This window comes from Stegodyphus dumicola, chromosome 6, assembly GCF_044657685.1.
Source record: "Stegodyphus dumicola isolate Sdum_Otavi_A_Nest chromosome 6, ASM4465768v1".
Taxonomy (NCBI): Eukaryota; Metazoa; Arthropoda; class Arachnida; order Araneae; family Eresidae; genus Stegodyphus; species Stegodyphus dumicola.
The window spans coordinates 16406890-16424126 of record NC_140773.1 but is presented as its reverse complement, the minus strand read 5'-3'; the positions used below and the strand labels follow the sequence as shown (position 1 = coordinate 16424126).

General features: G+C 30.9%; 1 protein-coding gene across 1 annotated transcript in view; it reads left to right on the top strand.

The window, feature by feature from the left end:
* Rpt5 (26S proteasome regulatory subunit Rpt5) overlaps positions 1 to 17237 on the top strand; it is a 40186-nt gene that overhangs the window by 7471 nt on the left and 15478 nt on the right. The window contains exons 4-9 of the mRNA XM_035378166.2: positions 4459 to 4566; positions 6552 to 6614; positions 13220 to 13266; positions 13361 to 13451; positions 14568 to 14640; positions 15615 to 15824. Coding sequence (XP_035234057.1) covers positions 4459 to 4566; positions 6552 to 6614; positions 13220 to 13266; positions 13361 to 13451; positions 14568 to 14640; positions 15615 to 15824 — 592 coding nt within the window. The remainder of the gene's footprint in view (positions 1 to 4458; positions 4567 to 6551; positions 6615 to 13219; positions 13267 to 13360; positions 13452 to 14567; positions 14641 to 15614; positions 15825 to 17237) is intronic.

Genomic DNA, 17237 nt, shown 5'->3' with positions numbered 1-17237 from the left:
TTTTGAGTGTGAATTAGCATTTTGAGGAATATTTTTGGCGATTCACTGCCGTATATATGGTTATCTTTTGAATGGGTTCATGAGTTCTAATTTGTTTCTATTTCTAATATGAATGATGGGATACTCGAGTTTCTAAGCAAGAACTGAAACATAAGCATTTCGAGATTCATTTTTTCTAGTAAAGAGCTCTTAAACAACTTTTCGCTTTTGGGGATGTGAATTCTTTTATTAAGCGGTTCTAAATTTGGCGACTTTTAGATTAGTTTTTATAGAAACGTTTTAATTCCAGAATATGAGAATTTTTCGATGATTTTTTTTAAAAACATCTTAACATTGATAATTTTTATTAAAATAATGGTAATATATTAAAATTATATTTCGAAAATAACATTAAAATAAAATATTTTTATTTTTTGCTGTCATATTATAAAGTTTCATTTTGGCAATTTATACACTATTTTAAATCTGAAAAATAAACAAGGTATAATGCTATAAAGCACAATTTATGAAACAGCTCTTAGCAAAAGCAAAATTAGCTATGTAATTAATTAAAAATGTCTTCTTTTTAATATTTTTCAAAGTAAGCGTTTTTCCCATGTAATTGTCTCAGTCAGAGTATTCAAAATTCTCAAAATATGCATGAGTTTTCTCTATAAAATTAATTTTACACTTTTTTTCCTTCTTTTTTATTTTCAAAATATTTCTGGCCTCTTTGCTGTTACAGAATTGGTAGGGATAATTTTTCTTTAGGATTTTAGACATTACAGCTTGGGAAGTTTAGAAGGATTTGAAGGCAAGATTTATAGACCCACGATTCTAGAAGATTCGAGAAATATGTGACAAAATGAAAAATGTATCCATGGTATCAACACGTACTGGATGTATTTTACAGAAAGTTTGCAATGAATTTCTTAATTTTTGGAGAACATCTGGAAGAACAATGAAAACATAATATTTGAATGTATTACTTCTTATACTAGAATCTTAACATGTTTACCTTCTCTTTATTTTATCTACTTTTCACTAGACAGAAGCATGGAAAATGTCAAAAATGCTTCTGATCTTATTAAATGGGCAGGCATTATAAAAAAGGACTTTTTTTTATTAATAAAGAAATTGAAAACTTACAATTTAAAAGATTCATCTAATATTTCTTATTGCATCATACACATAACTGGCACTAGGCATTTTCCCACCTGATGCAATCTCTGTGGATCCTAAATTCTGCTGCCTATTGCCTTTCTAAATTCTGCTTCCAATGCTTGCTCTAAATTCTTTTGCCATTTCTACATTTTGTTGTTCGGTGTGTCACTAAATTCCAGAAATTCTGCCACATCAGCTCTGTAACTGGCCTTTACTATGTATATTTCATATTGTTTCTGAATGTTCATATAACTAAAGAAGAAAAATTAACCGATTTTTCTGTACATTCTAAATGCATTTACCATTTACTGTTTTTTAGAAAAACAAATTCTTAATTAAATCCAAAAATTCTAAAATGAAAAGGAAACGTGTTGAAAAAAGAAACTGAGTATGTAAAGCAAGGATGTCAAACTCGTGGCCCGCGGCCCACAACAAATATTTTTGCAGCCCGGCCAATATATCGGCAAATAATAATATATAATAATAAAATAACATATCAATGAAGAAAAAAATGAAATGTTTACTGCTAAGTAATTAACGATAATTTATTCAGTGTTGTTAGATTACTCACAGCGAGCTGACACACACACTACTTAAATTACAAATGCGTGTGATTAGCTTGCGTTCAGCTACCTTCGGCTTTTGTGTGACACGTGCACTCAGAGCTTGTACGCATCCCCCGATAGCCGAATGTGGCTGAACTCATGGTCTCAGTTTTCCAATCATAGTTTTGTACGATATATTGGTGCATGCATGTGCATGCACTTTGCTTTATTATTAATTATTACTTAATTCATATTGTTACGGATTTCATAGTTATTTAGTTAGTTAGTTTTTTTTATTTAGAATTGTAATTAGATTTGCTTCATGTTGCCTTAGCAACGCAGACGATTTTTGAAAAGACAGCTGCGTTGGAAGGTTAAAAATAGAACAGTGCGTGCATTTAATACCTAATAAATAAATATCTCGTAATTTCTGTTGCCATCCTCAAAAATCCGGATATTTATAGATGTTTCCAGTATATTCGAGAAATTAATTATAAAGCTTATAAAAGCCGAGAACAAACAACTCATCTCAGTAGTAGGTGTAGTTCTAGTGAACTGTTTGTTTACTTAATGCTGTGATTGATTTGTAGCGATTCCGCTGTGAGATAGAATTAGTTTCTCTGTTTTGAATTGATTTTTGCTAAACGTTTGATATTTTGGGATATTGTTAGAATATTTTTGAAGAAATATTGCATGCGGCCCGCCTAAAGTTAAACTTTGTTTGTTTGGCCCAAGTGTACCTATGAGTTTGACATCTCTGATGTAAAATAAATTATTCTTCAAAGATATGTGCAGTTATTATTATGTAAATTACCCAATTGTTTATGATTTCAACCATTACTATAATTTCCTGTTTCTATTTTCTCATATGAGAGAGTTATTGAGTCAGATTAAATTAAAATTAAATTGTATAATCTTTGACAACTAGTCCACATTATTAGTTTGAATTTGACTGTTCTTGTTTAATTACATCACCGTGAGCTGTAATTGATTTTGTTAGCATCAGAACATGCTTTTATGTTTGTTCTAAGTTCTTTTTAAATAAGAGTCTTATTTAAACCTTTGTCTGATATTTTAGTTAATTTTAGACATAGTGATAATATGCTTCATGTCTGTCGGGGGTTTTGGACTATTTAACTTTTACCCGATCAATTAAACCCTCATTGGTACATTATGGAGAAGTTGACAAGTTAGGAGATGAAGCATGCAGAAACTAGCGAGAGCATTGGTTTGCAAAGAGAGACAAATCTCTAATTGTTAGAAAAGATGCTTAAAAGAAAAGGAAATCGATATAAACGTTACAAAACATAAATGTTTTCGAGGTTTCAATGCGTAATTATCTTAATATCGTTTAAAAATCTGTGTCATAAATTACATGTATTTTAAACTGTGAAATTTTATTAGATTTTGATTTTAATAGGGCTTTTTTTTAACAAATATTGTTAAAAAATAAAATTTAATAGTGGTCGTGTAAATCCATAATGACTAAGGTTATCAAACTACCTAATTTAATTATTTATAACCAACTGCTTATCCTTAAAAATTATCTCTACATATAAAAGTGAGTTATTGCCTTTCATTAATACTCACTGTGGTCACAAGATAAAATAAAAAAATGTAAAAATTCAAGTAAAACATATTCTAATGCATCTACTGACATATCACATCTGGTGCTTTAATGGCATATTGGAACCTTAAAATATATTAACTGGGTTACAACCCCTGGAACTGTACACGAAGCTACGACACCAACTGCATCAAACAGAGCCTGACTAACTTTCAACACTTGTCAACCTCGCCTACATCAGGCTTTTAATGTTTGTTCTAATCAGCAGGTCTCTCTCTAGACAAGCAGCAGTGGTGACAACATTCAGTCTTTTGTTATAAATCATGCTGATTATGATCTTACTTCGTATTTTAAACTATGCAGTTTGACATAAAATTCTACCTGCTTATTTACTAAACCTCTAGACTGACCAAGTATGTGACAAAATGAGACATAAAAAAAATCAACATAACGCTAATTGTTAGTAAAACGTAAATTTCACTTAACTTCTTTCAAATATGACCAACTATCATAAGTGTAAAATATTTAATGCTACTTGATAAATTGCATAAAGTTTTTTTTTTATTCTCAAACTTATTAACAATTATGTTAATTAATTCATGTTTAGTAGTAATGCTTAGGGATCTATTTTATTTTTAGGATGGTATTACAAAAGTGAAATTCAGGCATAGATTAATATCTTCAATTGAATTTATTCAGTTCCCATTTGCGCATAGGTCCTTAATTTTTGTCATTAATGGTCCTTAAAAGTCCTTAAAAGTACTTAATTTCCATGTGCAGAAATGTGTACGAACTCTGTCTTCAGTGTATAAGCTAAACATTAACTCAGCCATTGCCAAATGTCAGAGTGATATTGAAACCTGATAACACTGGAGCTTTATGCCCAGTATATTTGATGGTGGAAGCATAAAGGTGGGTTCTTTTTAATTTTTGGTTGGGTCAAATCTCATATCATTTTGATTTTATAACTGTGTAGTGATTCTTAAAAAGTTTAATCTTCCCATTTTGTTACATGCAGTAGTATCTTTTGTTGGAGTAAACATTCCATAGTTATTCTGCATTATATGAGAACTGTTTCATATTTCTCAACTTCTTAAAAAGGAAAGAGAAAAAGAAATCCATATAAAAATCTAATAAAAATAACCATAATACTGTTATCTTCCTGTCAATTAAGCTGTCATTTCTATATCATTTTTCCTGAAGCTTTTAGATGTTGACCCGCAAGAGCTCGGGGAAGAAGATGGAGCAAATGTTGATCTAGATTCGCAACGGAAAGGAAAATGTGCTGTGATCAAGACATCTACTAGGCAGGTAAGTTAACAGTTTTTGTTATAATTTTTTTTTTTTTTTTTTTCGATATCTAATGTTGATTTTGGAGTCATGAGAAAAATTCGTAAAACTGATGTGCAAGGTTCCTTTTACTTCAAAATTTGCTGAAATATTACTGAGTATTATTATGATTGATTATTGGGATTAGATACTGAGCCTATATAAAATAATTTCTAAAATTATTTACAAATGGTATCTCCTGCATGTAATTATTCTAGTCTACCATCATAGTCTTACCATTAATTCTTTACTTCTAGCAGTATATAAATCTCACTGCTGTAGTAAGTGGCAGATGACTACTCTCAAACCAATTACCGCTTTAAATGACGATGTGTTTCGTTACACTGTTTCATCTTGCATTTCCAAAAAAAGGTTCTTTTCTAAAATACATCATATCAAATGTGAATTTGAACATGCCTAACTGTGCGGCAAAATATTATATCCCTGCAAAAATTCCACAGAACTTTCTAACGTTTACAGGCAAATCTCCCAAGTGTGTATTTCAAATTCAGCTGGAGACAAAAATATTGTAATTTGCCTTTAGCTTCTAATGTAATCAAAACAGCATGTATGAAAATGGTGATGTTGCTTATTCAAACTTACAGTTATTGATATGGTTACTTGAAGCATTTTTATGCACGTGGTTGCCACATTTTGCCGACTTCTGGAAATTTGGCGACTTCCAAGGTGGTTGTAGTAATACCAAATTACCAAAATTTTTGTTTTAATTATAAATAATAGGATTTTCTGTTTATGATAAAAAATAGCATTTAAATAATATGTGCAAAAGTACAAATATTTTGATAAAAATATTTTTGCCTGTTAGGCTTAGTAGCAAATTGTGTTGATACACACAATGATGTTTTAACATTCCAAGAGTTTGGTTTCATAGGAAATCTTTGTTCTCCCAATAAAGAGAACAGAGAGTTTAAAGGAAAATGCTTAGTATTTTATGGAGCTTAAAAATGTGTAATATTTTGATCTAGGGGAATTTTTTCATATCATTCAATTTTTTTAAATGATTTTATGTCTAGTATTCTTAAATTCCAAAATCTTTTTAATGTCTTGAAACTTCCTCAGGTTTAAAAGCTGACCTTTCATTTTCTTTTTAAATGATGCTAACAAAGCTGTTTTAAGCTGTTTTCTGTAACTTTTTAAGCACTTCACATTACTAATTGACTGCCATGCATTTTTCTGGTCAAGTGATTGCAATGTTGTAGGAAATCCTATCACCATTATTACTTAAGCTAAGTCATTATTATACTTAAGCTAAGGCCATTATTGTACTTAAGCTAAGTCATGTTATTCCAATAGCACTGTGGTGAATGCAGTAGATTAGTATCAAACGAGTAGAATTCAAGTTTAGGTAAAAAGTTTTTTTCTAAATTGTATCAAGATTTTATTTTAGTTTTCCAATGAATATTTATTATTCACTTTGATTACTAAGATAGCTTAAATTTCTGTAAGAACCTTAAATAAGCAAGATGTAGTATGGTAAAGCAATGTAGGAGATAACTAAAAGGTAATAGTAATCAATAATGGAACAGTGGAATGCAAAAATAAACTGGAACATTAATATAGTAGCTTATTGCAAAACTAAATAATGTCTGATCAAAGAATATTTATACAATGAAAATTTTGCAAGCAAATTTTCATTGTACTGAAAATCATAAAATATTCTAAGTGAGTTTCAGAGAAGCTACACCATGTATAATTTTTTCTTGACATGAGTATGATTTTTAATGATCATTTTGTGTTGAAATTCGAGGTGTAATAAAATGTGAACCTAAACATTTTAAGAAAATCATATTCTCTATGAATTATATTTTGATTACCGCCAAAATCCATTTTTAACTTAAAATTCTTTAAGAATAGCTATGTTTGAATTAAAATATTTAACTTCTTGTTTTTTTTTTTTTAATTTATTTTTTATTTTGTAAATTAATTTCATGTTTCTTTGTTTTCAGACATATTTTCTACCAGTTATTGGTTTGATAGATGCTGAAAAGTTAAAGCCAGCAGACTTAGTTGTAAGTATAGAGTTATTTCTTTTTTGTATTCCCCTCCCCCCCCCCCCCAAGAATTCAGGTGCAACAATATTTTTTTTCCATAGATTTGTAACATTCCACATGTCTTACTTAATCTTAGCAGTTTATGAAAAGTTTAGTTGTTTGTTATTTTGATTAATTGCAAGAATTCACTAAGAATTATATGTTAAACTAAAAAGAAGGCTATGGAAGACTAAAATATGTAGAAGAATTAGAAAAATACAGCATTATTTATTTAAGTATTGAATTGCATTGAAGTCATTAATCTTATTACTGTTAACCAAGTTTTATTATGAATTGAACTGATTTAGACATGCCAATAAAATATTTAACATTTCTGTAATAACTGTGCTAAATTTTTAATGCAGGCTTATTTCAAGTTATTATAGGTTCACTTCCATAATATTGAAAGAAAGTGAATGTAATAATAAAAAGAGTCATTTGATTTTTTTTAACATGTTTATATTATACATACTATAGTTGGTGCTTTTCCGTTTCGCCTGCACAAATCTTACCAGGCAGACTTTATTGGTAACAACATACAGTATACACATAAAAAATGTTATCAAATGTTAGTTGTAAGAATTTTTTATTTTGAAGGCATAAACATTTTAATATCGTTTAAAATTTTGTAAAAAGGCAATAAATTTGTAAAAAGGCATCAATTTAAGAATTTACTATGCTTTCATGGTTCAACATCCTGATTCGCCGGTTCATATCACATGACCACAAGTAATCTCATCTCACTGCTACAAAAATCTCAGTAAATATCTACATAAATTTCAAGTTAAATCTTAATTTGGAATACAAGTTTAAATGCAAGAATTATTTCAATTTGTACGAATAGCTTACTCAGAAATTATGTAAAACCGCAGTGCTTTACTTCACTAGTGCATTCTCATTAAAATTGATGAATTTAACCCTTAATTTTGCCTTTTCTATATTTTTGCCTTCGGTTGAGTGGTGCAATTGCATCCTAATTGACTTGATTACTGCAAATGGGCTTAGGGTATAAAATTGAACTATCTGGTAAAAATTCTATGTAATTGTATGCCAGTATTGAAAGAAACAACCAATCTGATAAGAAATAGCTGCTACTTGTTTGGAAAATGAGGCATAAAAGGTTACCAGTGAGGATATTCCGTTTGGCATAGGTTGTACCATTATTGGTGACTTTATCACCTGCGCTGGCAAAATGGAAAAGTACCCTATAGTCTATCAAATCAGGGAGGTTCTTTAACTTTTTTATTATTTTTGCATTTGCTGAGCACACTTTTGCACATTAAAAAGCAATTATGCAATGTTTATTAACTCATTTTATGCAATGCAATGTTTATAATTCCATTATTTCTAGTATTTTAAAAATTCCTCTCCTTTTTTCTGTGTGAGGTATCAATTTGTTGTTAGTCCTTTCAGCCAAGGTTTATTTTTAATTTTCCAGTTTCACTGATAATATCAGCTGCTCATGCTTTTATACTTTCCATAATCAAAATAGCTTTGTTAAATAAGTTGAGCTTCCTTAAACCCCATTTTGTCACAATCATTATTATTATTTTTAAAAAAAAGCTGTTTTATCATTACTGTGTAGTGTTGTTATGAAATAAAGTAAGATTTCTGTCCTTTATAAATTTCAAGTATTCTGTCAATAGGTGGAAGTATTAAAAGAAAATCAGTTTGTCATGTTGAAGAGTCTTTTATATTCTACATCTGCAAATTAATAAAACTCTACAATATTTCTTCCTAGTTCCTTCTTCAATCTATTGTAAATATTGTTTTCTTCTCTAAGTTTAACACCTCCAAAATTGATATTGCAATTATCTTAAAATCTGATTTTTTGGGGGGCTGGGGAGGGGCTTTTGTAACTGCCACTAATGATATTAAATGTTTCGCAGTCAGTGTTTCTGCAGTTTCACTGGCAATTGATTGAAAGTTTTAGAAGTTTCGCTAATGTAGTGTATCAGATACCAGGCAACAATTGACATTGTTTTAATTTCTTTTCTGCTAGAAAACTCTCTTGATAACGTCACAAAATTTGTTTTAATTTCTTTTTTTGTTAGAAAACTCTCTTGATAACGTCACAAAATTTGTTTTAATTAAATCTTTGGAAAGTGGCAGAAATAACAGTGGCTCAATCACAGTAACAACAGCTTCACATTTTGTTTGGCTAACCTAAGATGTGTTTCAAAGAACTTTAAAATTGATTTAGATGAACAAGCAGCTGATTTAAAGCTGAAATTGTGAATAGCAGCATGGATTGCAAAAGTTGCTTCTTTAGCTCCTATTAAGAATTTCAACACTTAAATCACTATGTTTAAAGAAAATTTCTGCTGCTGGCTAGGCTTTCCATATGTTTTGTGTATTTCGGGTGATCTGTAATGTCCATACACTCACTGCGAGCTACTAAGTATTAAAAAAGCACAGTTCACATTTCACTTTAGTACAGACATAAGCATTTTTCAATAGCAAATGATTCCTTTTCAATTCAGCATTAAACACAGTTTGTGTTCTGTCATTTTGAAGATTAATTTAATGTATAAAACAAAATAATTGCAAATGCCGACACGCAATTTGAACTCAACTGAAATGGGCAGAGGCGTAGCTAGAGCAGAGATGCCAACTCTCCCGATTTAGGCGGGAGACTCCCAATTTTCGACCGCTCTCTCGCCAACCCGATTTACAATATATTTCTCCCTACTTATTCTTATTCTTAAAATTTCTCACGATTTTTATGCAACTTGGCTTAATACTTTGCTATGTGAAAAAAGAAAAAAAAAAGTGATTTTGGACGTCTGAAAGCAATTGAATTTTCTCTAAATTATATCTAAAACAAAACCTTGCGAATTAGGTAGCTTCTGCTTTGTGAGTGAGAGCATTATACGTATCCAGAAACGTCGTTCTCCAATTCTCCAATGGGCTTCGAGCTCCACTGCTTGTCAGCTGGCATATATTAGCCAATGAGAACAAAGCAAGTTGTTATTTGGATGTTCTTTAGTTATTTCGTTCATTTTGTCCTGAGTTGGGTGAGTACACGTGCCTTAGGGAACTAGTTTTAGAAATTATCATGTTTTGTTACATCTGCGAGAAGGTGAAATACTCGTGTACGTTTCAAAAATTGTACACAGTTGACTTTCCTTCCATTATTTCCTCAAGGAAATGTAATAAATTTGCGATGTGTACTGCCTGTCGTTGTGATTTTTCGATTTTGCATAGTGGAAGGGTGGATGTTCTCAAACATGTGCGTACACAAAAACACAAGGATAACATAAGTTGTTTTTAAAAAAACGAAGAATTAAATTTTTCTTCGGAAACAAAGGACCAGAAAGTTATTAATGCAGAATGTCTGTTCTCTGCCTTTTTACTGGACCACCTGCCACTGAATGCATCGAATCATGCTGCAGCTTTATTTAGAAAATTGTTTCCCGATAGTGAAATCACTAAGAAATACTCAAGGTGCCAGAATCAAAACAGGTGCAATTGTTAAAGAAATGGGTTTGAAATATAAATCTTCAGTTATTGATTGCATTAAAACAGCTCCATTCTGCCTCTACGGATGGAAGCAATAATACCGATTCAAAGCTGTATTCAATTGTTGTTTCTTTTTTTTTGATCCAGAGTCTTCAGAAATTGAGTGCAGTTTACTTTATGTTCCTACTTTAGAAGGACTTTTGACAGGCTGTAATATAGCACAGCTAATTATTAAAACTTTAAAAGAAAATGCAGTCCCTCTGGATAATTGCTTAGCACTTGGTGCCGATTGTGCACCAGTAATGGTAGACTTGGAAAACTGGTGTTGCAGGCATCTTAAGAGGAAAATTCAGATTTTCAGATTATGAAGTGCACCTGTCACCTCTTAAATTTAGCAGCTGAAAAAGGGGCAGCTTCTTTACCAATAAATGTGGATGAACACATTGTTGATATTTATTATTATCTTGAAAGGAGTTCTAAAAGGAAGGAAAAATTGAAACAGTTCCAACAGCTGCATAACAACAGTTTACAATTAGAAAACTTGGATGAAATTATAAAATCAGCTAGGATTGACACCCAGTGGAGTTTAATTGGAAAACTGAAAGGTGCTGATGGAATTTTAAAATATAGTGAACTGTCTAGAATTGTGTTGGCCATCTTGACAGTTCCGCATAGTAATGCAGAGTGTGAGAGGATTCTCAATGTTGTTGCAAAAACAAGGACTAAATTTAGATCTAATATTAGTGATGACACATTAGAAAAACTTATTAGCGAAAGCAGGCCTACGTGGCAATTGCTGGGAACAAAATTATGAAGTTTCTTTCTTAAAGAAAGCAAAATCTGCCACTGTTTATAACATTTGTACAAAAACTGATTAAAGTGTCTTTTTTTTTTTTTCTTTTTTTCTTAAACGATGCAAGTAATAAAAATGTTTTTTATGTGTAAGGTATTTTTTTGTTGCTTGCATTTAAGAATTAGTTACTGTTTAAAGTTAATTCATTATTAAAAACTATATTTTTATCATTTAAAAAGTCTTTTAACATTGTGAAAAATCTCCTGATTTCTTAAAAAAAATCTCCTGATTTTTGAGTGTCATAGGTTGGCAAGTATGCTAGTTTCCAGAGCCCAGGGACAACTGAAGAATTTGCACCCCTTTTCTGTGTGCCAAGAATGGAAAACATTTCATTAAAAAATTTCCTAGCATCAATTTGATGCCCCTTGGATGCTGCGCTCGGGCACAGATGTCCCCCCTTGCCCCACCCTAGCTACGCCACTGGAAATAGGATATGTGTGTTTTGCCAATGTAGTGCTCAGCAATAGTGCTTGGCCAGTGTAAATTCCAAGTGTAGTCAACTCTTAACTGAAACAAAATTGCCAAAAAATGAAATAAAATTTTTTGGATCCCATAGGGTTATATGCTGTTAAAAATTCTGTGAAGAAACATTTGGATGAAAAAATAAAGTGTCTAAATTCATTAGGCCACATGCTATAATTTTGAGGCAAAGATCAAAATAACATTAAAAGTATTTAGACCTAAATACTGGTAACAATGAGTGTAACAGAGAATATATTTTAATTTCCAAATCTCCATTTTAACCAAGGCTGCACTATTTCTACTTGTATATTCAGCATTTTTTAAACTTTTACCAAAAAACCAGAACAAAATGATAAATTGGCTGCGATGCGAGGACCGCATCATCAAACCCAGACGATTCTGGTCAAAATGGGACATCTGGTAAGCCTGCCTGTATGGACTTTGATTCATACATTGTAACAGTAAAATAAAAAGTGTTCATTTTGATGTTCTTAATAAGCATTTAGATTTTTTTTTTTCTTCTGTTATCATAAGAGGAGATACTTCAGCCACTAAATAAAAAAAACAGTAGTTTAAATAGTTCTATAAAACAGTATTTCATTTTTGTTGTAAGAAATACTGTTAGCATAATTTTGAAATTTTGAGAAAATGAGAACTATAGTGGGAATTTAATTTGGACAGTAATCTTGTTAAAATTTTTAGTTGAAACATAAACAGGAAATTTTTTGGGGGGTCGGAGGAGGAAGATCAATTATATAAATTAATGTTTATCCATATATTAAAATTTATCAGTTATTTTAGTTTATACATATGCAAGTATTAAATTTATGTACCATATATTCCGGCATATAACACACACTTTTAATACAAAAAAATTGGATCAAAATTTACGGGTGTGCATTATACGCCGAATTTTAAATGATAGCTTAAAAATAAAGAAAAAATTTAAGATTTTTTTACATGCACGAAAATAATACTGCTTATTTAAAATGCTTATTATGGAATTTTGTTTCATCTTCACCATCATTATTTTGATCCGTAAATAACTAATTATTATCGATTCCATCTTTTACCAGCACCAAACATCCTTGCTGCAGCACGATTTCCATTTTCTGTCACAAAATGTATGGCTTTGCATTTGGAACCAGCACTGTATTTGTTTCTTTCCACGGGAGCCATATTTATTGCAGAAAGCACAGGATCAACTGATTTCAACTAAAGCAAATGCTATTTACTAAAACCTTTGATTTTCACTTCAAAATCACTGCTTCAAATGACTACCAAAAAGAAAACATCTAATTCCACAAATTCTTTCAGATTGGAAGTGCTCTGTAATAGCATTCTTGTAGACATTTGCATTGAATACAATCCACCATCTTTGCTAGAATATTTAATCCTTCAAGCATTTAACCAATGCACATGTAGTAGTTCTCTTTATCACTTGTCAATGCTGTTTACCACTGCTTGAAAGCTAGGGCAAATCTTCCAATGAGTGACCTTAAAAGATACGAGCATTGCACATATCCCTTAGGTTTTTCCGTGAAGAATTGGATGCATGATTTTCGGAGAATATACCTAAATATTTTTTAAAAAAATGTATCTTGAAATTATAGATGTGTTTGCGGAAAGTCTCAAAAGGGAAAGTCTATTTCTGTTAGTACTGGAGTTTAAAAGGTGGTGTATTGATATGTATTAATTCAGGGAAAAAAATATTTTAATCTACCGCAATATGTTGTCCATTGCTAGTTTTTGCAAAATTTTATATATAAGTGTATCCATATAAAATACTATTAATTACTTATTTCAGGGTGTGAATAAAGATTCTTATCTCATTCTTGAAACACTACCTCAAGAGTAAGTTTATTTCTTCTTTAAAAGAAAAAAAAAAAAAAACCTGAGATTGTTAATTGCACTAGATTATTTTATTTATCTCTTGTTAATTTTCTAGGTATGATTCTCGTGTGAAAGCTATGGAAGTTGACGAAAGACCAACTGAACAGTACAGTGATATTGGAGGTTTAGATAAACAAATTCAGGAGGTTAGTTAATTTTTTTCCCTCTCTCTCAAACAGTGTTCAGTGTTGGTTTTGCTGATTATCTATTATAGAATTTTTCCTTGTATGCTGGAAAGTTTTAAAATATATTCTAATTATTACTAACCAGTACAAATACAAATAAAAAAAGAACTACTCTTACTCTCCATCTGAAGAAATATTTAGGTGCTTAAAGAAAAGACTGTCAGCTGCTAATTTATTCTTGTATATTAGATGTTCCAGTATTTTGTTAGTTTTCATTAAGTTTGTATCTATGTTTCTCATGTTGATTTTAGAGGGAATTCCAGTATTTTGTTAGTTTTCATGAAGTTTGTATCTATTATGTTTCTCATGTTGATTTTAGAGGGAATTAGTGAATAGTAATGATTAAATAAATACGTCATTAAAAAATTAGGTATAGCAGATAGGTGACTAATTAAGCTCAGTAGTATTTATATTTCATATATGAAAAGAAGGTGAACTAAATTTAACAATGGAGGACCATGGTTTTTAGAGTGCCTATAATTTAGAACCATGTATATAAACATCATAATGATTAAATAAGTGAGTAGAATTAGTAAAAAATATCTGATAGATATTAAGGAAAATCTAAAATCAACATCCCTTAAATTCAAGATGATTTAAGGAGTTCGAGTTAAAAAACAGATTCAGACCCTTTGTTAAACATTGTATACCTTCTTGTGAGAAGCAAGCAATTTTTCTCCCAAAAGAGATGAATCTCTGTCAGAGACGTATAGTTAAAATATTATTACATAAAATTGATGACATGCTTTTTTTTATAGAAATATTTTTAATTGAATTGTTTCCAATTGATTATTTAACTTTTAATTTTTTAATATTATTGAGTATTTTTAAATCAAAAAAATTATTTTCTATGTTTTAAATGTTAACCTTTCATTACCTAAGCATTAAATTGTTAATGACATTATAATAAAAAATTAGTTAAAGTAATATATATTTTCTCTCTTCCTCACATTTGACTTAAAAGCTTTAATTGTTTGTTTCATTCTTTAAATTCAGTTTGTACCTAAACTTGACTTTGTCATTCTAATATTTATCAGTTCAGATGTGTTTCAGTATCAATTTATGGTATCTTTGCAGTTGATTGAAGCTGTTGTTCTTCCCATGACTCACAAAGAGAAATTTGAAAATCTTGGTATTCAGCCTCCAAAAGGTACATTTCTATTTTGTTAACATATGATTTCATAAAATAACATAATTTGAATTACCCCCTCCTTTTTTGCATGTGTGTATGAAATCAATGTTTTTGTGATATACCTTAAAGATATTTTATATATTTTGACTCAGTTGTTATTTGCCATTGCATTCTGAGTTGAAATTTGCATTTCCATTTCGATATATGGTAATTTCTATGATCTTATGCTTACATCTATATCTTAGGTCCAATTTAAGTTGTGTTTAGCATTATATTTTAAGCTTAACAAATACCTCTTATTTCGAGATTCTTGTCATATTAATTCCAAACAATCTTCCTATGAAGATAGTCTTAAAATGATTAGAAAAATGAGAATATATGCAAATCTGGTCAATCATAATAAATTTTGTTCACATATCTGCAGGCCCCCTCCCAGAAAGGTCTTACAATCCACATGCAGCTCAAGGGTCACCAGTTAAGTGTAGCAATCCCCTCCCCCCCAAAAAAATCATAACTTTTCTTAACCACCAAAGATTGTCATATTAACATTGATCTCCATATGTAATGCATGTAAGAGATATTTCTTTTAAAAATTTCCTAATGATTTCACCCTTCCTGGGCATTTCTTGAATCTTTTGCGTTTAAACTTTTGAATAAGAACACATTAAAAAATCTTTTGCTTATTTATTTAGCTCATAAACTTTGAATTATTTTGAATTTTAATGCTTGAAAGAGGTAACTGTTTTATATGAAATTAAAATAATTATTGCAAAATTAAGCATGAATTAATTAAGGAGAAATCTTTCAGTTAAGTTTAAACATCTGTGATTAAATTGGGGCAGATGTGCAACTAATTAGCAAATATTGTTTGTTCTATAATATACCTGTTAAACGACAGTACTTTCATATATTTCCATTTACTTCGTAGTTTTTATAATATGTATCTGAATACATATCATCTAGAGAGAAATTTCATTTTCTTTTATTTTTAGGTGTTTTACTGTATGGTCCACCTGGAACAGGAAAAACTTTAATGGCCAGAGCTTGTGCAGCACAAACAAAATCAACATTTTTAAAGTTAGCAGGGCCTCAGCTAGTGCAAATGTTCATTGGTGACGGTGCAAAACTTGTTCGAGATGCATTTGCTTTGGCTAAAGAGAAGGCACCTGCAATCATATTTATAGATGAATTAGATGCAATAGGTAAGTTTCGTTGATGGCTTTCTTGTTCACTTTCTCATTTATTATACATTGTTAGCCAACAAAATTGCTGCATAATGAAAGAAGTGCATCAGAAACCTGAAATATGTATGAAAGATAAAACATGTTGAGATATGTGTACAATTTGCAATTCATAGCATACACAGTTTGCAGGCAAAAATGATGATATTTTTAAGCAGTATAAAACGGCACATCAAAATTCTGAACTACCATGCAGAAATGCTGTCTATCTTTTTTTGTTTTTGTTGGATGTCATGTTATGTTTTATCCAAGTTGGAACTTTTAGCAGAAGGATTCTTTTGATAAATCATGGAAGAATTATATCTTATCAGGATTGCATATTATTGTACCATTTAATTGTTGCTTCTGTTGTTTAAGATCCAGTGGCTGTTATAAAAATTTGTACTTGATAGATCTAGGAAGATCACATAGAGTGAAGAATGGGATCTCAGTGCTCTCTCATCAATGTCTAAGACAAAGGATATCTTGTTAACATTGCTGTTGAGGATCATACAGTGACATTTATGTGCACACAGCATAAAGTATTCGTGCAGTATGGTGCAACAATGTCTGCAAGACCTTGGTTTGTCAGCCAGGCACCATTGCTTTCATTTTCCTTGACACTGTTGCTGAGGGATTAGGACCTACTGTGGGGACGTCTACAATGTATGGACATAGCAGTAGCACAGTGTCTTTTTCTGACAAGTCCTGGATCTGTATGTGGAGGCACTAAGGGAAATGCATGCTAGGAGCTGGCATTCTTCATCATCATACAGGCTCAACACCTCGATTGATATTACAGAGTGCCATCCCACGCACCTCTGGTCTGCATATCTTTAACCAGACACCATTATATTTCTGAGGTTTTAATGCATATGATTATGTTGTATCATTGAGGCTCACATTTCAGCAGAACAGTGTGAAATCCTTTGTTTTTTATGCTGTCTTATGTTTTGTCAACACATTAGGGTGTTTATCTTCTGCCTTGGCTAACACATTCTTCCGACTAAAATATGGTCAGTGATAGCAGATAAGCTGCACAACAATACCTGCTATCCAGTACGATGGTAAACTGTGGCATAGATTTGAAGCCACATTGACAATGCCCATCAACATTCACTTGATTTTTATCAAATATGGTCTTCTTGGTTTTGCTTCACCTTTTGAGTGCCAGTCACCATTTTTCGAATAACTTGAGAAGTGACATGCTTTGCAAGTTCAAATGATCTTCAAAATTGCTTGATAGAATCAAGTTTTTATATAGTAACTTGTTCAGTAATATCCCTAACTGTTAAGCTGATATTGCTTAGCACTAGTTCTCTGACTAGTTCTCTGATTTCTTCAATGTGTTTCTCATTAGGTGGAGTAGCTGGTCTATTGGACTGTTCATCTTCG